The sequence below is a fragment of the Hibiscus syriacus genome, unplaced genomic scaffold (genome assembly GCF_006381635.1).
Source record: "Hibiscus syriacus cultivar Baekdansim isolate YM2019G1 unplaced genomic scaffold, ASM638163v2 tig00110108_pilon, whole genome shotgun sequence".
NCBI lineage: Eukaryota > Viridiplantae > Streptophyta > Magnoliopsida > Malvales > Malvaceae > Hibiscus > Hibiscus syriacus.
In genome coordinates, this window is record NW_024062592.1 from 212,073 (window position 1) to 235,275 (window position 23,203).

The following is a 23,203-nucleotide window of genomic DNA, read 5'->3' on the forward strand; positions in this document are numbered from 1 at the left end:
TTTCCACCAAGGAAGATTATTTCTGCTCCCCAAGGGAAAACGATGGGAAAAAATGTTTACAAAGGGTTAGATATTTGCTTTACAAATCTGTATTTGCTTATTCGTGTTAATTCTCTCACAATCAATTCAAACAAGAGATAACATCGAGAAAGAAGTCTTCGTTGCAGGGAATTGTGAGACCGCCAGTAGGATGACTATATCCGAACTCTTCCTCTTACAGGCCTAGCAAATCTTGAAACGGAGGCTGGTTCAAGAATGACACTGGTATTACAAACCTCTTCTGGTTCTCTCCAACATAAACTGCAAAGTATCCCTTGGGAACTTTCTTAGAGCTCACGATACGAGGCAGGCGGATAGCCATTATTGTTTTTATGGATGTATAAAAGGTAAGATCTTAGAGAACTCGGAAAGCAAAGGTAATGATCTTAAGTACTTGAGAATGTGAAGGTAGGTGTTTCCAATGAGGTTGTATATATAGACGCATAGGATAGAGCGGAAATCATGTCCTATTATTAAGTGTGGCATGTGGAATAATTGAAGGGGCAATTGCTGGGGTCTGATCAGTAATGAGAAAGGCACGATTTCATGAGGATCACATGGAATTGTCTTCCAACTCATTATCAAGAATTCCATGGCTAAGACTTGAAAGAACAGTTTGCCTATCCATTCCGGTAGAATAAACCAACCAAGGACCCGCCCGAAATATTGAAGATCAGGACCTGTAAAATGCTTCTTCAAAGTAAAAGAGTTGTACTATGTCGCTATTTATGTAAGAAGCTACTTTAGAGACATATATTTGTCACGCTATGGCAGGAAACATGTAACGTGGGTGACCCTGACCTCCTATTATCAAGTTAGTCATGTATTCTTTCCATGACTAGCTTGTAAGACAAACCTTGTGAAGGGCACCTGAAGTGTATCATACAGGCTATAAGACTAGTCCTCATCTGAACCCAACTGTTTGCATTTTATCCTGATTGTTGTCCATGCCGTGCTGCAATCAAACAGTTCCATGGGGGAGAATGACAATATTAAGCCTTACAGCTCACCGGATTTCTGGTATGAGTCGCTATATATATATATAGTTCACATTTCTAGTGGTATGTTTGTTGAGTTCTTTGCATATTTTGAACTGTCCATTTGAATATATAAATTTCTTCTACAGAGAAAATGGACCCATAACTACAAAAAATTAAATTAAGTTTGATACGCGTGTAAACTAGATGGGGACACTGTCTCCTAATACAAACAATACAGAGTTCACGGGCTAAACTTTCCCCAAGTTCACGAGACAAACTTCAATCATATATATATATATATATAAATGCCTATAAAAAGAACTGATCCTTCAAAATCAGAGCCAAACCACATAACTGGCCAAGAGAGAATGAAACGAAACTTCCTGCTCTTTTTCTTCATTCTATCATGCAGTCTCACGGTTCCTCTTCTTGGAACTCAAACCAAAGCACTCGACAACGGAACAATATACAAAGTCTCCAAGCAACTCTGTTGGGGTTGTATTGGCGAGTCACTCGAGTTCCTATTCGCTCACAACTTGGTGAGGGCAACCAAATGGGAGCCACTCTTGTTCTGGGATTTCCAGCTCGAGAAATATGCCCGATGGTGGGCGTCCCAAAGAAAAGCAGACTGCAAACTACAACATTCATTTCCAGAAGGTGACTTCAAGCTGGGAGAGAACATATATTGGGGTAGTGGCTCAACGTGGAGACCGAATGATGCAGTGCGTGCATGGTCCGAGGAAGAAAAATATTATGACTACGTGACTAACTCGTGCCAGGAGGGACAGATGTGCGGCCACTACACTCAAATTGTTTGGAAAAATACCAAAAGAATCGGGTGTGCTCGAGTGGTTTGTGACAGCGGAGATGTGTTCATGACTTGTAATTATGATCCCCTGGGTAACTATATTGGCGAAAAGCCATATTGATATGGTGGAGTACTGTAATACCAAAGGGTACCTTAACTAGTGAACTTAACAAGTATAATGAGGTACTCATTAGAGATATATGATCTAAATCATATATTCATATATGTGAACATTATAGAAGTGTATTTAATATGTACTCGAGTTGTGGACATAGATATAATATGGGACCTGGACATATATAAATTTCAATTGAACGATGTGTTTGCAGTCATTTTCCATACTTGTAGAACTTACAGTAACCACCATCTCTAATTTTTCACTTAGGAAGACTTATATATGCTCCCCAAGGGAAAAAAAGGACGGGAAAGAAAGAGTTTACATTGTGTTAGATGTTTGCTTTACAAAATAGGTTGATTTTTCTTAATTCTCTCACAATCAATTCAAGCGAGAGGTAACATCAACAAAGAGGTCTTCGTTGCAGGGTATTGTGAGACCGCCAATAGGATGAGTATATCCGAACTCTTCTTCTGACATGCCAAGTAAATCTTGAAACAAAGGCTGGTTCAAGAATGACACTGGTATCACAAACCTCTTCTGGCTTTCTCCAACATAAACTGCAAAGTAACCCTTGGGAACTTTCTTAGAGCTCACGGTATGAGGCAGGCGGATAGCCATTATTATTTTCAGTGGATGTATAAAAGGGAAGACGGGGAAAATCTTAGAGAACTCGAAAAGCAAAGTTAAGGATCTTAAGTAGTTGAGAATGTGAAGGTGGGTGTTTCCAATGAGCTTATTCTTGCTTGTATATATAGATGCATAGGATAGAGCAGAAATCATGTTCATCCATTATTAGGCTGGAGATGTGGAATGAGTGGTGAAGGGGCAATTTCTGGGATCACATGGAGTTGTCGTCCAATTCATTATCGCCTCAGTCTGCCATATTCGAGTGTGTCCTTGGACTACCAGAAAGGGTAGGCAAACTATTCTTTCAAGTTTCAATTCTTGATAATGAATTGGAAGACAACACCATGTGATCCTCATGAAATCGTGCCTTTCTCAGTACTGATCAGACCAGAGCAATTACCCTTCACCACTCATTCCGCATCTCCCACTAAATAATAGATTAATATGATTTCTTGTGTACCCTATACATCTATATATACAAGTAAGAACAAGTTCATTGGAAACACCTACCTTCACATCATTCTCAAGTACTAAAGATCTTTTACCTTCGCTTTCCAAGTTCTCTGAGATCTTCTCTGCCTTCCTTTTCAGAAGCAAACATCCATCAAAAACAACAATGGCTATCCGCCATCCTCGTTCTTGAGCTCCAAGAAAGTTTCCAAGAAAGTTGATTGCAGCACAGCATAGACAACAAACTGGACAAAATGTAAACAATTGGGTTACGGTAACGACTAGTTGCAAACTTGCAGCCTGTTGGACACACTTCATGTGCTCTTCAGAAGGGTTTGTTTAAGAAGATCCACCCCCTAATACAATCAACTTTTAATATAAAGTTTTCACTTTTCTATTCCATTTTATTTCATTAAAGTCAGACTGCAATAGGATGTCAAGGTCACCCATCTTACATGTTTGTTGTCATTGTTTGTCTCTAATGTTGCCTATATCAATAATGGTGAAGTAGTGTAGCTCTTCAAACTGTGAAGAAGTTTTACAAGGATCCAAATCATCCATATTTGAGTGGTTCCTCAGTCGGTTTGTTTTGCCAGAAAGGGTAGGCAAGCTAGTCTTTGATCCTGATAATGAATAGGAAGACAAAACCATGTGATCTCATGAAACTATGCCTTTCTCATTACTGATCAGACCCCAGAAATTGTCCCTTCACCACTCATTCCACATTCCCTACTTGATGGTTCAACATTTCCTTGTGACCCTTACATCTATATATACAAGTAAGAATAAGTTCATTGGCAACTCCTACCTTCACATTCTCAAGTACTTAAGATCATTTACCTTTTCTTTTCTAGTTCTCTGAGATCTTCCCCGTCTTCCCTTTTATACATCCATCGAAAACATCAATGGCTATCCGCCTGCCTCATATCGTTAGCTCTAAGAAAGTTCCCAAAGTTTACTTTGCAGTTTATGTTGGTGAGAACCAGAAGAGATTTGTGATACCGGTGTCATTCTTGAACTAGCCTTCGTTTCAAGATTTGTTAGGCATTTCAGAAGAAGGTTTGGATATACTCATCCCACTGGCGGTCTCACAATTCCCTGCAACGAAGACACCTTTCTCGATGTTACCTCTCGCTTGAATTGATTGTGAGAGAATTAGCACAAACCAGCTAACACAATTTTGTAAAGCAAACATATAATTCTATGTAAACACTTTTTCCCATCCTTTTTGCCTTGTGGAGCAGATATAAGTCTTCTAAATGGAAAACTAGAGATGGTGGATACTGTTACTTCTATTAAACAGTATGGAAAATGGTTGTAAACGCATCATTCAATTGGAATTTACTTCTTTTCATAACTTCCTATGGTCTCCTCATTTTTTCTATTTTCATCTTTAATTTAACCGTAAATGAATCACCTTGTTCCAAAATTTCTTCATATGATTTATCATTTCCTCTACATATGTCAGTAGAAAGGGTGATCATTCCCACTGTACAGATAATACTAGGACCAAGGTAAATTGCAGATGATACTGTTTAATTAACTTAGATTGATTACCTTATCTTCTTCTACATATCTTTGATATTTATATTCCAATTGTACGGATTATCCTATAATTTCTCTTTCATTTTTCCCTTATACGGCTAATCTGGAAAATCCCCTATTGCATCCAACACTATGCTTGTATACATTTGCTTCATTTCTAAAGCATGTCCTGGCCAAGATAAGAGAATTGCATCTGAAATCTTAGGCACCCAACTTCCAATTTTCCAAAATTTAGCACTACGAAATATTGGTTTATGAAATCACTCTTAAGAAACAACATTCAACAAATCTAATATCTGCAGCCTTTAAGGTCTCCTTTGCATTAAAAAAATCCATCAGTGGCTCGCAAGCATGTCGGTATATTACTTCTGCATCTATATCCATATCTAATTCTATCCATTTACTTTCCATCTAAATCCATGTATCCAACCAGTCCTTTCTAATTGTAGGGCACATTGTTTTGTCAACAAACAGACTCCAGTATGATTTTAGCCCTTAATCTTATAGAATAGTAAGAAGACAGAGCCATGTGAGAACTCTTAAGCCAAAGCAGTGCCACACATTACCACACTTCAGGATTTTTATTTATCAACTTATTTTATAAGTTGTAGGCCACATTGTTCTGTCAACATGCAACAGTATGGTTTTCAAGCCTTAATATTTGTGGAAGTATTGGAAGACAAGACCATGTGACACCCTCTCCAGCAATGTCCTAACCCATTGTTTCACAGCCGCTCACTCAAAGATTTTAAAAGGACTTTCGCATATAATCCTTCTATATATATGTTTTGATGACGAGCCACAGCCAAATCCAGTTTGTGTATTACAAATTCAAAGCTTTCTTCACATTCTCTATTCTCTCAGAGAAAAACATAAAGGAAAAGCAATGGCAATTTGTCTTCCTCGTGCGGCTAAGCATATCCTCCTCGAATCTGCTCTAACAACAAGCAAAAAGATGTTCAGCATCTTTGGATGTACCAAAGGGCTTCTTTCCTGTTTATGTTGGGGAATCCCAAAAGAAGAGATTTTTGATTCCTCTATCCTACTTGAATCAACCTTTGTTTCAAGGTTTGTTAAGCAAAGCCGAAGAAGAGTTCGGGTTCGATCATCCGATGGGAGGTGTTACAATTCCTTGCAATGAAGATGAATTCTTGGATGTTATTTCTCACTTGAATTGATCATAACAGGAGCCAACTAACAGATATTGTACATAAAAAAAAAAAAAGCTTACTTCATTGTAAATAGTTCCCTTTTCATTATTGAAACATACTGAATCAAACATAAATGAGGACATAAATGATTGTATAAGCTTTGGGTTGTTCATCAGCAAAGAAATCAAAACTGTATAGGCTTTAGATTGTTAACAGCAAAGAAACCAAAACTATCTATCACTGACCACGCATAAAAGATTGAAACAATGCTAAATCTTGCTCCGTTGATAAACTGGATCGATTTCTTTCTCGATATTGACATTTGTTGGACCTTTAACCCATCCTCCATCAATGGAATCCATAGGTCCATTCAATCCATCGTCCAAGAAATCACCAACTTTTTTCACTTTAACCTCCCTTGGCATGACTGGGTACTTCCCGGAGAAGCAAGCATAGCAGAAAGTTTGAGAATCACTAGTCAACATCTTCTTCAAACTATCGATTGGAAGAAAAGCAAGTGAATCGCATCCGATAAACTCTCGAATCTCCTCCACACTCATTTGATTCGATATCAACTCCTCTGAGCTCGGTGTGTCCACTCCGTAATAGCAAGAGGCGATAATCGGTGGGCTTGCAATCCTCATGTGAACTTCTTTAGCCCCTGCTTCCTTGAGCAACCTAACAATTTTTGATGATGTGGTTCCTCTCACAATCGAGTCATCGACAACCACAACTCTTTTACCTTCCAGCAAACCACGAACCGGTGAAAGCTTAAGCTTAACACCAAAGTCCCTAATCTTCTGCGAAGGCTCGATGAAAGTTCTTCCGACATAGTGTGACCTGATCAGCCCTTGCTGAAATGGCACCCCTGCTTTGGCTGCATAACCAAGAGCAGCCACCACTCCGGAATCTGGCACAGCAATCACAACATCACAATCAACTGGAGCCTCGGTCGCAAGTATTTCTCCAAAAGCATGTCGTGACTCATAAACGGACCTTCCAAAGACAACAGAGTTAGGCAAAGCAAAGTAGATATGCTCAAAAATGCATTGTTTTGGTTCAGGGTGATGCAGCAAGCAAAGTGATTGAACCCCATCCTTCTTATCCACCACCAGAACTTCACCAGGATTCACCTCCCTCTCATATGTTGCCTCAATCAAATCAAGAGCACAAGTCTCTGAAGCAAACACAACAGCACCATTACTTCTCCTTCCCATAACCAAAGGCCTAAATCCATGGGGGTCACGGACCGCAACAAGTTTATCCTCTGTCACAAACACCATCGAATAAGCCCCTTCAAGCTTCTCGCAAGCATCAACAATCCTCAAAAAGAAAGGCCTGGCCTTCGAAATAGCAATCAAGTGAAGCACAACCTCAGTGTCAGAACTAGTATTAAAAATCGAACCATTATCTTCAAGCATATGTCTCAAAGCTCTGTAGTTCACCAAATTCCCATTGTGTGCAACCCCAACAGACCCAAACCTGTAACCAGCAACAAAAGGCTGCACATTTTTCAACATAGAAGAACCAGCAGTCGAATATCTCACGTGTCCAATAGCCATTTCACCAGGCAATTGACTAAGCTTAGACTCATTAAACACATCAGAAACTAAACCAACACCGGTGATAGATTGAAGAACATTATTATTCACCGCTACAATACCTGCACCTTCCTGTCCACGATGCTGAAGCGCATGAAGGGCCAAATAGCATAGCCGTGAGGCTTCAGGATCACCAAATATGCCCACGACACCACACTCTTCACGGAGCTTTTCGCCATCATCACTATAAGAAAGCACAAAATTCTCCTCCGGGTCTGTTTTGTTCGTCGAAAAGAAGTCAGAGGTGGGGTTTTTAGAGCAGATGGCAAACGGAGGTTTCTGTAGATGGGAAACGGGTTTGAAAGGGAAAGAAGAGCGTTTTGTAAGGGTTTTTGGGAAGATATAAAAGGGAGTTTTTTTAGGTTTGTTTAGATAAAAGGAGGGGCTTCTGGATACGGATTTTGATAGTGCCGATGAAGAAGACAAAGGAGAGATGTTGGCGGAGGCTGCCATGGATGCTTGCTGTGCAGTTCTAGGAGATGAGTGGAAGTAAAACGCAACTGAGGAATATGGTTTTAAAAATGCAGACCCTGTTTTCTCTCTCTAGGTTTTTGACTTCAAAAAGGAGAGAACCAGACTCAGTGCGAGTGAAGATTCTCAATCCATTAAAAGTGGTTAAAATATGCGAAAAATACCTATACTCTTCATATATTTCAAATTTAGTCCTTATATTTTTATTTAGGAATAATAGCAAAAAAGGTCCTCATATTTTCTATCTTTTATTTTTTTCAAATAAAACATTTATATACTAGATCACCACCATACGTTTAAAAAATAATACACGTTAAATTATTTGAAATTAACTGAAAAGGTAGGCTTCAAGGATGAAAATGCAGAATTTAGAATTCGAAGAAAAAATGATCGAATTATTGAATGATCAAATTCGTCAAAATATATAATATAAGGACTTTATGTACAATTTGACATTCGTTCTTCTTCTTCTTTTGTACAATAAATTTGTTTCCCTTTTGTTTTCCTTTCATATTTGGCATGTTAAAATGATAAATCAAATTTTGTTGTCAAATTTTAGCTTCTTGCCGAATTATATAATATAATATTTAAAAAAATAAAAATTACCAAATATGATATTATTAAATATCACTTATCAAATTATTAACAACAATTATTTTACCATTGAGGTCGTTTGATTCGTGTCCAAATATGATATTATTAAATATCACTTATCAAATTATTATTATAATAATAAATAGTATTGAACTAAGAGAGTTAAGATACTTTATTTTCAATAAAAGAGTGTCGAAATTAAATCTTGAACTAAATTACAACTTTTTAAAAGTTGAGAGATAAAACAATAATTTTACCATAAATGCGAATCAATAAAAAAATTGATTCTCATCCAAACATTAGTTAAGAATATCATGTAAAGATAAGTTTGAAAGAGAGTTTCATCATTCTTTTCTTCTTCCTTCCCTTCCCCATAAAATATCAATAAAAAATAAAGAAAAATATTGATATTTTAGAATTTCTCTGTCAAGTTACAAGATATTCTCATTTTCTAAATTATCTCTTCCTAAAACAAATGTTAAATTTAATTATATTAAGAAAACAGATACAATTTCATCCAGTTATTAAGAAAGGTTGATTATTTTCTAAATTATCTCATTTTCTAATATTGATATTCTCATTTTCTAAATTATTTCTTTTCTTGGTTAACTAGTCATTCAAATTAGTTTTCTCTTATTAATAAATCGTTATCTTTTTTTTTATTCGGTGACATTAATTTTAATGTTAGTTGTCGATTTTCGGTATTTTTTATTGACTTTTTATTTTCTTATATTATATTTTTATTTTGTTTTGTTTTTTATTTTCAATAAGTCTGTATGTATACACGTTTTCATCTGGCATTTTTTTCTATTGTTTGGTCATTTGTTTTCAATTATCTTTTTCTAAGGGTTGATTTGACATCACTACGACAAATCAAAATTGTATTTATTTGTTATATTGTTGATATCTCTTACTTTGAACCCTCATATTGGATTTGGATACTCGTTATGTTTTCGTGGATAGCTTTTCACATCGCTCGAGTCTGATTTGCGATTTGTCGATGGTCTTTTAGTAGTTTGATTCTCTTTTGTGGTTTGTTTGTTGATTCGATCAGATTTGTTTGTATTTATCTTTATTTGAGTGTTTTTTGTTAGATTTTAATATTTTCTTATATGGTCCTTATGTGATCTTAAGATGTTTATTTTATTTCAATAATTATAGAAAATTATTTTAATTATATGCTTAATTACGATTATGATAATATTTACTGTAATTTAGGATATTTCTTATTTTGAATAGAATTGGTGATTTTAAAAAAAAAACGATTTTAAGATTTCAACAGGAAAATGGATGAGATATTGTTGTGGGGTGGGGAAATCTCAATATAAGCCACATCCAGAATTATTTTTTCATCTACGGTGAAATCTACAGTAACAATATAAAGACTTTATGATTACTTTGCGTCTTCAGGCCAAACGTAAAAACTCTAAGAGTGCACGTTGTCTACCTATTTGTTTGTGTATGGTTTGAAGATGTCGTGTATTCCTAGAATTTTATCTATTGACCTTAAGACGTCGTGCACTCTTAGAATCTTTACATTTGACCTGAAGACGCCATACAATCATAAAATCTTTATGTTGTTACTGTAGATTTCACTCTAAATAAAAAAATAATCTCTAATGTACCTTATCTCATAATTTTTTTTTTCTAACAACAATATCTCGACAATTTGACCGGTTTCAACGTTAGCAACGTCGACGCCAAATTTATAGCGAGAAAAAGGAGCTGAAACGTTGTCGTTTAAACGCAAACTTCCACAAACATTTTAAAAATGGTAACAACTGCACGAGATTAAACCTCAAGAGTGAAACATGTCGTGTCGTGTCCCCTCTCGTATAAGAGCTTGGGTTATTCCATCCGTCTGTCGCCCAAATCTACAAATAAATCAAGGCAAAGTGATACCGTGGTAAAAAATCCTTTAAAAAAAAGTTTATCCACCTGAGTTTTTTTAATAAAAATATTTCGAACACCTGGAGTGATGCACCATTTTTTTGTTCGAACAGAATACCCTGTCCAAAATTCAGCCATGCAAGGACCCGAAACCAGCTTGGTTGAAGTAAGAGAAGAGGTCATGGTTGCACCAGGTTGCGAAACCCTTAACCCCTGTTCAAAAACAGCTTGTTTCCTCAAACCCATTTTCAGTTCCCTCGAAACCCCACTTCCCAAGCCTGTCTCTCGAACAATCTTCTTTTAAACCCAAATATCTGCCTTTGAGTATCGGTTTCCATGGGTGGAGATGCAGGGCAAGTAGCTGGTCCATTTGGGTTGACAAAATGAGGGTTTTGCATGAATCTACTTGGAAGAAAGCTGGAATCTTGGATGCCATCTTGAACTCCACTTACCAGATTAAGCGAAACATTGATTTAGTTATTGGGTTAGCTGAGAAATGGTGTTTTGAAACTAAGAGTTTCGTTTTCTCTTGGGGCGAAACCAGTGTTACACTCGAAGATGTCATGATTCTCGGGGGGGGGGGGGGTTTCTGTTTTGGGTTCCCCTGTTTTCGCCGAGCTCGATACCGAAGAATCTAAGGAAATCGACGAGAGTTTAAAGAGTGCTCGGATCGAAATCCTGAGAAGCAAAGCTAAAAAGGCCTGCCCGAGTTTGTGGATGCAGAGATTCATGGACAATGGCAGAAAATTCGAGCACGAAGCTTTCCTCGCCTTTTGGCTTTCGAGGTATGTTTTCACCAATGCCTATGAAACGATTAGAGAACATGTTTTCTCCATTGCAGTTCATTTAGCTAGAGGGACAAGGCTTGCTTTAGCACCTACTGTGCTTGCTAGTATTTATAGAGACTTGTGTTTGTTGAAAGATGCTATCACTACTTCGACTAAAATGGGGAAAGAAGAGGTGTTTATGCTTACTCTTTGGTCGCCGAATCCGATAGCAAAAGGTGAGCCGAGGCTGGTTCAATGGCATGATGTGAGTTGCAAGGTTGAGAATGTGAGGTTAGCTCTAGAGTCGGCTGGTGGAAGTTTCGAATGGCGTCCTTATACTATGCAGGTCGATAACTGGAAACAACCTAAGTTTTATAGAGAGAATGAAGTTTGTATATGGATCACTGCACGACTCGATAAAGAACTAGAGTCCTTTGCCCGGTGCTTGAAGGCTTGTGAGCTAGTGGGAGTTGATTGCATAGAACAGTACCTTTCGCATCGAGTTGCAAGGCAATTTGGAATGGATCAGGATATCCCAGGTTGTGTTCCTCAATCGAAAAATCAGACTCTTGAGATTGCGTGGCTCAATTACTGTGAATCACTGACTGGAGTAAAATTATACATTCCATCTCGGTTCTATAAAGCTGGTGTTACAGCACGGTACCTGAAGTGGTGGAAGGATTCAGTGTTCGAGAGCAAAGGCACAGCCAAGGGTTTGAAGAAATCGCCAAAGGAAAGAAGCAAGCGGAAAGTTCTTCGGGTTGCTCTGGCTTTCATCAGAAAATAGAGTTTCCTTGGAAAGAGGGGAGCTAATGATCCATCTGTTTCACCTAATTGCACCTTGAAGAGCTCAAAGAAACAACAAGACAATGTCATCGAGACTAAGAAATCAAAGAATGTATCCCAGATTTTGGAAGAAAAGAAAATGTGCAACAACAAATCGACTTCTTCTACTTCTTGTAGGAAGTACTCTAAGAAATCAGTGAAGAATCCAAAAGGAAACAAAAAGGGCAGGAAAGAATCTTTTTCTCCCAATGTTCAGTTGGCAAGCTCAGAAGAGAGACTACGGCAATTCTGCTTCTCCCGATGTTCCGTCAGGAAGCTCAAAAGAATTAGCACGAACTTTGAAAAGAAAGAAGAAAGACGGCATTGATTCTGCTTCTCCCAGTTTGAGCAAAAAACGCATGAAAAAGTCTGCAGAGAAATCTAAAGGAATGAAGAAAGATACCCCTGTGTCTGCCTCTTCTAGATCCACTTTCGGAAGCTCCCAAAATCCAGCATCAGTTATGAAAGACAAGGAGGAAGCCAGCAGCGATGTCGCCTCGCATGTTTTACCTTCAGCGAGTGCAAAAGAGTCACCATGCACCATAGAAAGAAAGAACGAATGCAGTTCCTTGGACCCTATCGGTCTTGAGCGTATCTCTAAAGGAAAGGAAGCAGAGGATTCTACCGAGGATTATGACCCAACAATTGCAGAAATAATAAGATCCTGCAAGAAGCGACGCATTATTGTAACTAAAGACTCCGACAATGATGGAAACCCATCAGGCCATTCCCAAGGTCTTTCATCGACAAATGCAGATAACAAGGTTGTTAAATACTTGGAGCCATTAGCAACGTTGGTAGAAAAGGTGGTTGAGGACGAATCCGTTCTCAGATTAGGGGAAACTTTTGAAGGTCCCTACAAGGTGTAAAGATTATAAACAATTGTCTAATCTATGTAAACAAGAAAGAAAACAAATGAGAGAAATGAATCTTCTGAAATTCATTATATCAAGCGTGAGTATTACAACTCTTAAGGGGAGTATTTATAGCTAGTACTATAGCTATAACTGATGTAACTAACTCCACAACAAACTAACTACTTGATCTGTTGCAGTGAACCAAAACTCAGCTGCACAACCATCATGCACTGCACGTGAACATATATGCCATGCATTTACATACACTAACATTCCCCTTGCAATCTTCAACTTCAAATCTTCTTCAAGCTCAAGAAGCACAAACATGATCAATGCTCATTCAAACCCAAAATGAAATGAAAGTTCATTTACACTAACATTCCCCTTGCAATCTTCAACTTCAATCCTTCTTCAAGCTCAAACTGATCTGCTCTTAAGCTGCACCACCAGCAATCGTTGTCTGTGTTTGAGAAACAGAGGTGCTGATAAAGGCTTGGTCAACACATCAGCAACCTGCTCAATTGCAGGAACTTCATGCACTTGTAGTTGTCCCATAGCCACCATTTCTCGAACAAAAAACAGATCTAACTCAACGTGTTTGAACTTGGAATGCAGTACAGGATTAGCACAAACTGCAACTGCACTTGTATTATCACACCACAATGTGGCATTGCCATGTGAAACTACATGCAATTCCCCCAACAACGATCGAAGCCACACCATCTCAGCACCTGCACAAGCCACACTTATGTATTCAGCCTCAGCAGTTGAACGTGCAACAACCTGTTTCTTTCTAGAGCTCCACGAGACCAGGTTCCCACAAAAATATATACAGAACCCTGAGGTTGACCGTCTATCATCAACATCAGAACCCCAATTCGCATATGCAAAACCAGTCAAAGCCATTCTCGAGGAGGGTGTAAAACGCAGTCCAAAGTCAACAGTACCTTGTAGGTAACGAAGTATTCGCTTGACTGCCAAAAAATGAACATCCAGTGGGGCTTGCATGAATTGACACACCCTGTTCACAGCAAATGCCACATCAGGTTGAGTGATCACGATGTACTGCAGGGCACCTACAATGCTTCTGTATCGTGCAACATCTTCAAGTGGTGTTCCTTCCTTGGAAGACAGCTTGATGTTAGAGACCATAGGGGTGGGAAGACTCTTCACCTCACCAAAACCATGCTTCTGTAAAAGGTCTTGGATATACTTTTGTTGACTCAAAACAACACCATCACCTTCATAACTGACTTCCACTCCTAGGAAAAAACTCAATGGTCCAAGATCCTTCAACGAAAACTGAGCATTTATCCTGTCTATAACACTTTGAACAACCATCTCTTTATCCCCTGTTATGATGATATCATCAACGTACACCAGTAAGTACACCAAGCTATCCGAGGCCTTTCGAACATAAAGAGAGGCATCCGACTTGGCTAGGCAAAAACCTTCAGATTCCAGGTATGCCTTCAGTCGCTCAAACCAGGCCCTCGGTGCTTGTTTCAGCCCATAAATCGCCTTGTGTAGCTTACATACCAGCTCACCATTGCCTTGCTCATACCCTGGTGGTTGAGTCATGTACACCTCTTCAGTGAGCAGCTCGTTCAAGAAGGCATTGTTGACATCAACTTGTCTCAGCTTCCACCCCCGTGACAACGCCAAGGAAATGATTACCCTGATCGTTGCAGGCTTAACCACCGGGCTGAAGACTTCATCAAAGTCGATTCCTGGTTTTTGAAGAAAACCTTTCGCCACCAAGCGTGCTTTGTACCTTGAAATCGAGCCATCAGCATTTCGCTTTATTCTAAAAATCCATTTACAGTTTACTGCCTTCCTATCTCTAGGAAGATGAACTAGTGTCCATGTGCCATTCCTCACCAGTGCATCATACTCTGCTTGTGCAGCTTCTTTCCAAAGAGGACTCATCAATGCCTCTTTGATATTGGCTGGCTCTCGATCTGAAATTGCAACGTTATAAGCTTTTGGCTTCCATATTCCATGCTTGCTCCTGGTCATCATGGGATGCACATTGGAGACTGGTTGTGGAACATCAGTCCCCACTCCAGGTTGAACTTCAACGCACGTTTCTACTGTACCCATCTCTTCTTGGACTCCATGTGAGCTGGCATCACTGTCATTATTATTTAAAATGGCCGCACTACCATTATTATTCAAATTTTCTACTAGGACCGAAACTTGCTCCCTATGTGCACCACGCATATCACCATTGTTTAATTCTTCACGTGCACCATGCATACTTTCAACACTCACATTATTTCCTCCTTGCTCCCCATGTGCACCACTCAGATCATTAATTAATTCAACAGGTGAGCCACCACCACTTGCCATACCATCACAACTTCCTCCTTGGATTCCACGTGAGCTTTCATTTTCACTACTCCCATTATTATTTGAATTTGGCGCAACACTATATTGGACCCCACGTGAATTTCCATTTCCACTACTCCCATGTGCAAGAGCATTGAATTCACGTGAATAATGGCTAGTCCCATTATTATTTGTCGCACCAGTATCCTCCACTTGGAACATGCCATGTCCACTTCTCCCATTATTTAATTCGTGGACCACACCATGTCTCCCATTATCTTCAATGCTTGCATTTGTTAAATTCTCAACAAAAGTGGGCTGCGCACCACGTTCAAGAGCACTTTGCACACCACTATGCGTATTGTTGTGAACCGTTGTTAATTCAAACGGTGTGGCCCCATGTTCATGCACAAAATCTCGCATACCTCCAAGCGACGTGGTCTCATGGTCATAATTATTATCTCGCATAGCTCCAAACGGTGTGGTCCCAAGATTATCACCAGGTGCAAAAGACGAGGTGGCTCCATGTGCATCATTACAAATGACCCCAACCCCATGCGCATTATTATGGTTGCCAAGCGGTATGGCTCCACGCTTATTATAAACTATAGGCAACTGTCCAGTGGTAACAATATCTTGTCTATGACACTTGCATTGATTCTTATCAAAAGGAAATACTTGCTCGTCAAACCTCACATGTCGAGACACAAAGACTCTGCCATCATTGTCTAGACATTTGTATCCGTGATGTGAGGTGCTGGGCCCAAGAAACACACACTGCCTTGACCGAAAATCCAATTTATTTTGATTAAACGGCCTCAAGAAGGGAAAACAAGCACACCCAAACACTCTCATTCCCGAGTAGTCAGGAGCTTTCTGATAAAGAACCTCAAACGGGGTCTTGCCTGAAATAATCTCAGATGGGAGCCTGTTTATGATGTACACTGCCATAGTAAAAACATGACTCCATAACTTTATCGGCAGTGATGCTTGAGCTAACATGGCTAGTCCCATCTCAATAATGTGGCGATGTTTTCGTTCAGCCTTCCCATTCTGTTCTGACGTGCTGGGACAGGAGATCTGATGTTGTACACCATTGGTAAAAAACCAACTCTTCAGTGCCTGATATTCACCTCCACCATCACTCTGCAATGCTTTGATTTTCTTCCCAAACTGAACCTCTGCTATTTTTACAAGATTAAGAAAACACTGGCTGACTTCAGATTTCTTTCTGATTAGATACACCCAGGTATGTCTGCTGAACACATCAATAAATGATACATAATATACGTAACCTTCAGTTGAAACTACAGGAGCATGTCCCCACACATCTGACACAACCAGCTGAAAAATTTCTTTGTATTCAGTCAACGAATTACAAAAAGGTAGCTTGTGAGCCTTGCCTTGTAAACATGCAGAACAAACATTGTTCAATTTGTTTTCACTACTAGAAACATTACACATTTTCATAACATCTTTGACAGTCTTCTCACAGGAGTGTCCTAAGCGCCTATGCCAAAGTTCCAAACTACTTGAGGCCTTGGACACATTATTCACCATGCAACATGATTTCTTCTCTTCATACGGTAGCAGCTGGTATAAACCTTCATGAGTGAGCTTCCCTCTCAGCAGAATGTTCCGAGTCTGTGCATCCTTCACCAAGCACTCAAAAGGATGAAATTCAATAAACACATTGTTATCACGAGTGAATTGAGATACTGACAGCAATTTCTTCTTAATGTGTGGGGCATGTAGCATATTTTGCAATACTAGAGGTCTGAGGCTAGAGGACAGAGAGCCTTGACCAATATGATCAATTTTAATTCCTTGACCATTACCCATTAGAAGAGTGTTGTTACCTTTGTATGTCATACCTGAATTGAACGGTACAAGATCATTTGATACATGATGAGTGGCACCCGTGTCTGGATACCACAGAGCATTGGAGTGGTTTGGAGCACTGTAAACTGCTGCCATACTAGGCACAGTGGATACAAAGGCTATAGGTGCAGTATGAACAAATGACTCTTGTCCTTCTGTTTTTGCAGGATGAGTTCCACAGTCCCCAGGGAAACGAGTCAAAGCATAGGGCATACCATGCATGGAGCTGGATGGAAAGTGGTAGAAGACAGGAGATTGCAGCGTGTGACTATACGCATGTCCATTCACAGGAACTATCTGTTCAGCTGGTTTCTTCCACTGCTCAGCAGACTGATCTTCACTGCTAATTCCAGTGAAATCTTGATCAAAGCGACGATAACACCGTTGAACGATGTGCCCAACCTTTCCACACAACTGACATTGTGGTCTATTTGAGTTGTTAAATCTTCCTCTGCCTCTACCACGATAGCCTCCCTACTGATTTCCCTGTTGTCCTTTCACCGAATAAAACTGTTTTTCTGTTCCATCTGTTTCAGTGGCAGCCTGAGACCTTGTCCCATTCTCTTCTTTCGGCTGTACAACCATATTTGCAGCAATACCATCGCTTAAAAAAGCTTTCTGCCTAGCCTCACAATCCAAGAGCATTTCAGTGAGATTATCTAGTGACACTACATCACGAGATGCTATAGCAATAATGGACTCGAATTCCATTGACAATCCAGCAAGAATCACACTTACTTGTTCTTGTTCAGGTACAACACAACCTGCAGCATTCAACAAATCACAGATTGTCTTGATCTTGGCTAAATAATCACTCACAGTCAAGCCAGCTTTCCTCTGAGAGTGCAAACTGTGCCTGAGAGAAGAAATCTTGGCACTAGAACGAACTCCAAACAATCTTGAAACTGCATTCCAGATTGTGCGAGAGGACGTGAGCCCTGTAAGATGTGGCAAAACCTCCATGCTAACCGTTGTCAACAACCACGAAGCAAGCAACTTGTCTTGTTGCCTATGCACAAGATACACTGGATTTTCCTCAAGCTGCCCAGACTCATTTGTAACAAACTGAGATGGAGCAGAATTATCACCAGAGATGTAAGCCAACATTCCATAGCCATCAATTATAAGGGTCACCTGATGCTTCCAAAGAAGGTATGTTGCCTCGGTAAGCTTTATGACATCCTGTTTGGGTATATGTTGTACACTGGATATGACAGAAGAACCATATGACGTTGAGGTAACTGTGGTATTCACCGGAGACTGAACATCAGCTTGTTGCAAGTCCACCATCTTCAAAGAAGGGCAAGAACCTCCAAGAACCTCCAAGAAAAGAGGCAAACAGAAACTGCAGGACCGTTTTGGCAACTGATACCATGTAAAGATTATAAACAATTGTCTAATCTATGTAAACAAGAAAGAAAACAAATGAGAGAAATGAATCTTCTGAAATTCATTATATCAAGCGTGAGTATTACAACTCTCAAGGGGAGTATTTATAGCTAGTACTATAGCTATAACTGATGTAACTAACTCCACAACAAACTAACTACTTGATCTGTTGCAGTGAACCAAAACTCAGCTGCACAACCATCATGCACTGCACGTGAACATATATGCCATGCATTTACATACACTAACACAAGGACCATAGGGAACTAAAGATGGTGCAGGAGGAAGTCCTGATGAGAGAATCAGGAAGAACGGCAGAACACGAAAAGGAGGACAACCCCGAACAACCAGTTCAGGAAATGCTAAGCACTTGCTATGTGATCGACATACCAGGATTAGAAGCTCGAATTAGCAGGCTTGAGAAACTGGTTGCAGAGCGAAAAGCGAGAAGATCTGCTGGCAAGTAGTCTCATAAGCATCAACGGTGTCGAAGGAGAGTGCACTTGCTATGTTTTGTTTTGTTTTGTAAACCAAAATAGTTGACAAGCTGGGACCTCGATGTATATTGACCCGTTTTCAAATATCGACCCATCAGTAAACTGATATCGGTTCAAAGATAATGGCATAAAAAGGTCTCGAAGCCAGTGTGTATAAATGAGGGGGGAAACGTCATACAATCGAAGAATTACCGAAATAGTTTAACATCCAGTTATATAAATTTCTTTTGTTTAATATTGATTTAGGATCATCGAATTAATTAAAATTAATAATTAAGATATACAGCTAAAAATTAAACTTTTACGGATAAAAAAATAGAAAATTTTTTACAAAATTCTAATCTCATTTATTAATTTTATTTACTTCAATATATATATATATATTGTTATGGGTGATGAGGAGGTTGCAGAAGCATTACACATCGAAGATGATGGTGTGGATGTGGGTAGGCATTTCGTGGCTACATTTAGAAAGAAGAAAGATTGCATTACATTGAGGACCAGCTAATTATCAGACACGGCCTTTGGTTTCAACACTGGTCCATGTATTGGAATAAACCAGTTTCACATAAATAAATATGGCTCAAATGCTTCCATCAATATGGTCCCGATCATGCTGATTGTACCTTGTTTGTTGTAAGAATGAAACTTTCTACGTCTATATTAATATATAGAGATAGGATTCAATTACACAATGTATAACTTTTTAAGTTTTATACGGATTTAAGATTGATAAAATTAGACAACTAAGATTAAAATGAGAAGATATTAACAATTAACTGCATTAAAAAATAAGAAATTAATCTCAACCGTCTATTTTTACCCATCTAACAGTCTTAAATATGTGTAAAACTAAAAAAAATAATTATATTGTATAAATAAATCTAACTTATATATATGCAACAGGTTATTGAAGGTGTCTCGACGTCCACTGGAAAAGCGGCTGCAGGTGGTGTTTTCAGTGATCACTTGGGTCACTTCATCTCGGCTTACAACAAGGATCTAGGCTTCTCTTCGGTCCCCTATGCTGAGCTTTGGGGTATTTGTCATGGTCTACACTTAGCTTGGTCCCAAGGTTTTGAGAGTATCTTGGTTCAAACTGATAACAGCGAAGCGTATTATCTTTTGTTCTATGCTTCGATGGGCTTTCCTTTTTGGCAAGTTCGCAAGATTTCGTCCTTATTCTGCCAATCTTGGCATGTTAACTTCAGTCTAATCAAGCGAGAAGCAAAACGTGCAGCAGACTTCATGGCAAAGTCCACTATCAGACATGATGACTTGGGCTCTCTTCAGTACCCTACAGAACGGGCTCGATTCCATCCTTCAACAAAACATTCATGGCCCTCCTTTTTTAAGGCTTCATTGATGTATTTTCTCTTTAGCTTTTGCTTCATTTAAAAAATATATATTTTAAATTTAATCTTTATAAATAAATAATAATAATAATAATGGAAGAGTTTATATCTCAAAATATTATATCTAATATTTAAAATTTTATATGTATATCAATGTTTACTAAACGTAGGTTTTGCTCTCATTTATGAGTGGATGAATATTTTACGTGAACTTCTATTTTGCCTGATTTTATATAAATAATTGTTTAACAAAATTTATTAAGTGGTCTCGATAGTTAAAGGTATTGTTGTTCTCCCGAGATTTTGGATTTGAATCGCTACATTTTCAAAGTATATGAGTATTAACATATATTACATTATTACGAAAATAATTTTTTTAAAACAAAGTAGCTTAGAATTTTGTGTGAAAAAACATCATATCCGATTTAACTCAAAATAATAATATAATTACCTCTTAAATAAAAATAATTATAATAATATTTCCTTATATTTTTTTCCTATTAGGTCATGATTTTATAAAATAAAAATTATATATATTGTCCAAACAGGTCAAATTTTTATCTCAAAAATTAGATTAAATTTTATGTCAAATGAAGTATCTCTAAACCTAAATCGATTCAAATGATGAATAAAGAAATATAATACTCGAATGGAATTAAGATAAACCAAAACCTCAACCAACGCTGACCCATGTCCATGAATTCGACTTAATAGTGTTTTTAATATTAATAATATCAATCAAATAATTCAAATAAAATATTATAAAAATAAATTATAAAAGGGCTCTCTTAAATAAATTATAAAAGGACTCTCTTAAATAAATTTGATTTTCTTAACAATGAGGATACTTTGTACAGCTTATTAAACCCAGAAAAAAGAAAGAAAAAAACTTCATAGTTCTTGGGCTAAGTTAGAGTCACATAAGAAGAAGAAGAAGAAGAAGAAAAACCCAGATTAATGGGTTCAAAATAGTAGAAAATAAAAAGAAAATCCCAGAAGAATCGATGTTTAAAAAAAAGGAAAAGAAAAGCATAGCGCCATACAATGCTGCTACATATGCTTCTCTCAGCCATCTTCATCTTCTCCAAAAGACAACCCACATCCCTTCACCTAACAAATCAATTGTTTGTTTTTGTTGCTGTTCATCTAAGCATGGAAGTGAGAGAGCGAAAAACGACTTCTTCACAAGGGATAGTGAGACCCATGTCGTGGTCGAACCCGAACTCTTCCTCGGCTTGTCGGAGCAAGCACTGGAACTCGGGGTGAGTCAAGAACGAGATGGGCACAATGTACCTGCTCCTTTTTTCGCCGACGTAAACGGCGCAGTGGCCTTTCGGTACGTCGAGAGGGAGTCCGTCTTCGTCGTAGCCGCCGTGCTTCTTGCCTAGACTCGAGCATCGCTTGAGGATTTGCTTCAGAACTGGGGTCTGAGGGAGCTTGGATGATTTTCTGATCGCCATTGATGAGTTCTTTGAAGCAGAAAGGAGGGGAGAAGATAGAGGAGTGTGGGAGGATTGAGAAGGAGAAGACCGGGGTGTTTATTTATGAAGTTCGAGTCATGTGAGAGTGTGGGGGCAGTACTAGGACAAGGGCAAGGCTACAGGATCATATTGTATCCCCTAGTTGAATAGAAAATCAGAATTTCGGTTAATTCAACAAGTGGGGTCAAATTAAATATTGGATCCCTTACTTGATTTTCTTATTTCATCAAGTATATTAAATCATATAACTATATTTAATTTGCATCTAATAAATTGATTCCAATTCAATTGGTTTCAATCCAATTTCATCTTATGAGTTTCTTTTCTTCGTCTTTTTTCTTGAATTTTGGGTTTGGGTCGAGTCAAGTTTTGTAAGACATGAGGTTGATTTGGTAGAGTTTAGAGTAAAAATATATAATTCAACTCGACCCGAAATAATATAACTTTTATTTATATTTAATGATAGTTGCTATAATATCATTTTCTCTCAATATATATTTTAATTAGGTCCTTATTTTACCAAATAAAAATGGTATTTTTTATATTTGAGTCGAGTTTTTCTCCCTAATTTTGAATCGAGTGTCAAGTGAGGACTATAATAGTCAGATTGTGTGTCAGGTGAGGATTATAATAGTCGGATCGAGTTTCGATCAACTAATAAATCTGACCCAACTTGATCTATTATCGTCCTTAATCTATAATAAATCCTCGTTTTTATATCAAACGAGCCATATTATAAACTATTTTTGCATCAAATCAAACAAAAATCAATACCAAATTCTTAAGAAAAAGAGGGGTTAAATTACCATATCTTGAACATTTATCAAATAAATATATATATATACCAAAATGGAGCATATAAACAAATGAAAATAAGGTAAGTAAAGATACTGAAGAGTAATAGTAGAGAGCATAACATTCAACGTTTGCATGCTGTTTTGTTTAGGATCCCAATCCCCTAGGTCTCTGTTAATAATACTTCATTGTTCAAATCAATAATAATACTTCATTGTTCAAATCAATCTTAGATTCTCTTACCAGACAAACAAAAATGAAAATCCTCTGTCCCTTCTACTTTTCCCAACATGTGCCCCATGCATCTTATTACAGTAAAAGTGTCATCTTTTAAAACCTAAAAGATATCTTAAATACGCGGCATATAGCTTTAATTAATCTGCTAAACCCTATAATCTCTCTCTCCCCCCTACCTGAATTCACGGACCGATGATGAGTTCACTGGGAAATACAACAGGTTCTGTTGGTTTGAACATTTGGATCTTTGCGATTACTTTGTCTTGTGATTTCTTGTCTGAAGGGCAGAAGAAACAGAAACCCATGTGGTTTTTTACTGCTGGATTTGCAGGTTTTGACCACAGTTGCAATTTTCTTTTACGTGGTCAGTTCAGTTGATCATATTTCATCTGAAGAAATGCAAACTAGGTCAGGCCAACTTGGTGATAAAATAAAACCCTTTTCTTTCTCTTTGTATCTGCAACTTCTGGGCTTATGGCATTGTTTATTGCAGAGCCAATGACATATACATATA

General features: G+C 38.2%; 4 protein-coding genes and 2 pseudogenes across 4 annotated transcripts; 3 read left to right on the plus strand and 3 right to left on the minus strand.

Annotated features, from left to right (window-relative positions):
* The first annotated feature begins 1,309 nt into the window (after positions 1-1,309).
* LOC120214795 (pathogenesis-related protein PR-1-like) lies at positions 1,310-2,113 on the plus strand. The gene is made up of 2 exons (XM_039212602.1): positions 1,310-1,952; positions 2,103-2,113. Exon 1 carries the CDS (start codon positions 1,325-1,327, stop codon positions 1,946-1,948), a length of 624 nt encoding a protein of 207 aa, XP_039068533.1. The 5' UTR covers positions 1,310-1,324; the 3' UTR covers positions 1,949-1,952; positions 2,103-2,113.
* Positions 2,114-2,160: 47 nt separating this feature from the next.
* LOC120214796 (auxin-induced protein 15A-like) lies at positions 2,161-2,643 on the minus strand. The gene has a single exon (XM_039212603.1). The coding sequence runs from the start codon at positions 2,561-2,563 to the stop codon at positions 2,324-2,326; it is 240 nt and encodes a 79-aa protein (XP_039068534.1). The 5' UTR covers positions 2,564-2,643; the 3' UTR covers positions 2,161-2,323.
* Positions 2,644-5,346: 2,703 nt separating this feature from the next.
* Positions 5,347-5,792, plus strand: LOC120214798 (annotated as a pseudogene).
* Positions 5,613-7,861, minus strand: LOC120214794 (amidophosphoribosyltransferase, chloroplastic-like). The gene is made up of 2 exons (XM_039212601.1): positions 7,666-7,861; positions 5,613-7,623 (listed from the first exon to the last, which is right to left on the minus strand). The coding sequence occupies exons 1-2, from the start codon at positions 7,770-7,772 to the stop codon at positions 5,988-5,990; spliced, it is 1,743 nt and encodes a 580-aa protein (XP_039068532.1). The 5' UTR covers positions 7,773-7,861; the 3' UTR covers positions 5,613-5,987.
* A 2,584-nt stretch (positions 7,862-10,445) lies between these two features.
* LOC120214754 lies at positions 10,446-18,791 on the plus strand (annotated as a pseudogene).
* Positions 18,792-21,029: 2,238 nt separating this feature from the next.
* LOC120214797 (auxin-responsive protein SAUR50-like) lies at positions 21,030-21,686 on the minus strand. The gene has a single exon (XM_039212604.1). The coding sequence runs from the start codon at positions 21,634-21,636 to the stop codon at positions 21,319-21,321; it is 318 nt and encodes a 105-aa protein (XP_039068535.1). The 5' UTR covers positions 21,637-21,686; the 3' UTR covers positions 21,030-21,318.
* Positions 21,687-23,203: the final 1,517 nt, after the last annotated feature.

Excerpts from the sequence above, each read along its gene's own strand:
- LOC120214794 (XM_039212601.1), bottom strand. The coding sequence starts at position 7,772 with ATGGCAGCCTCCGCCAACATCTCTCCTTTGTCTTCTTCATCGGCACTA. Across the intron at positions 7,624-7,665 it reads AAACCTAAAAAAACTCCCTT|TTTCAAACCCGTTTCCCATC; the intron begins TTATATCTTCCC and ends CTCTTCTTTCCC.
- LOC120214797 (XM_039212604.1), bottom strand. The coding sequence starts at position 21,636 with ATGGCGATCAGAAAATCATCCAAGCTCCCTCAGACCCCAGTTCTGAAG.
- LOC120214795 (XM_039212602.1), top strand. The coding sequence starts at position 1,325 with ATGCCTATAAAAAGAACTGATCCTTCAAAATCAGAGCCAAACCACATA.
- LOC120214796 (XM_039212603.1), bottom strand. The coding sequence starts at position 2,563 with ATGGCTATCCGCCTGCCTCATACCGTGAGCTCTAAGAAAGTTCCCAAG.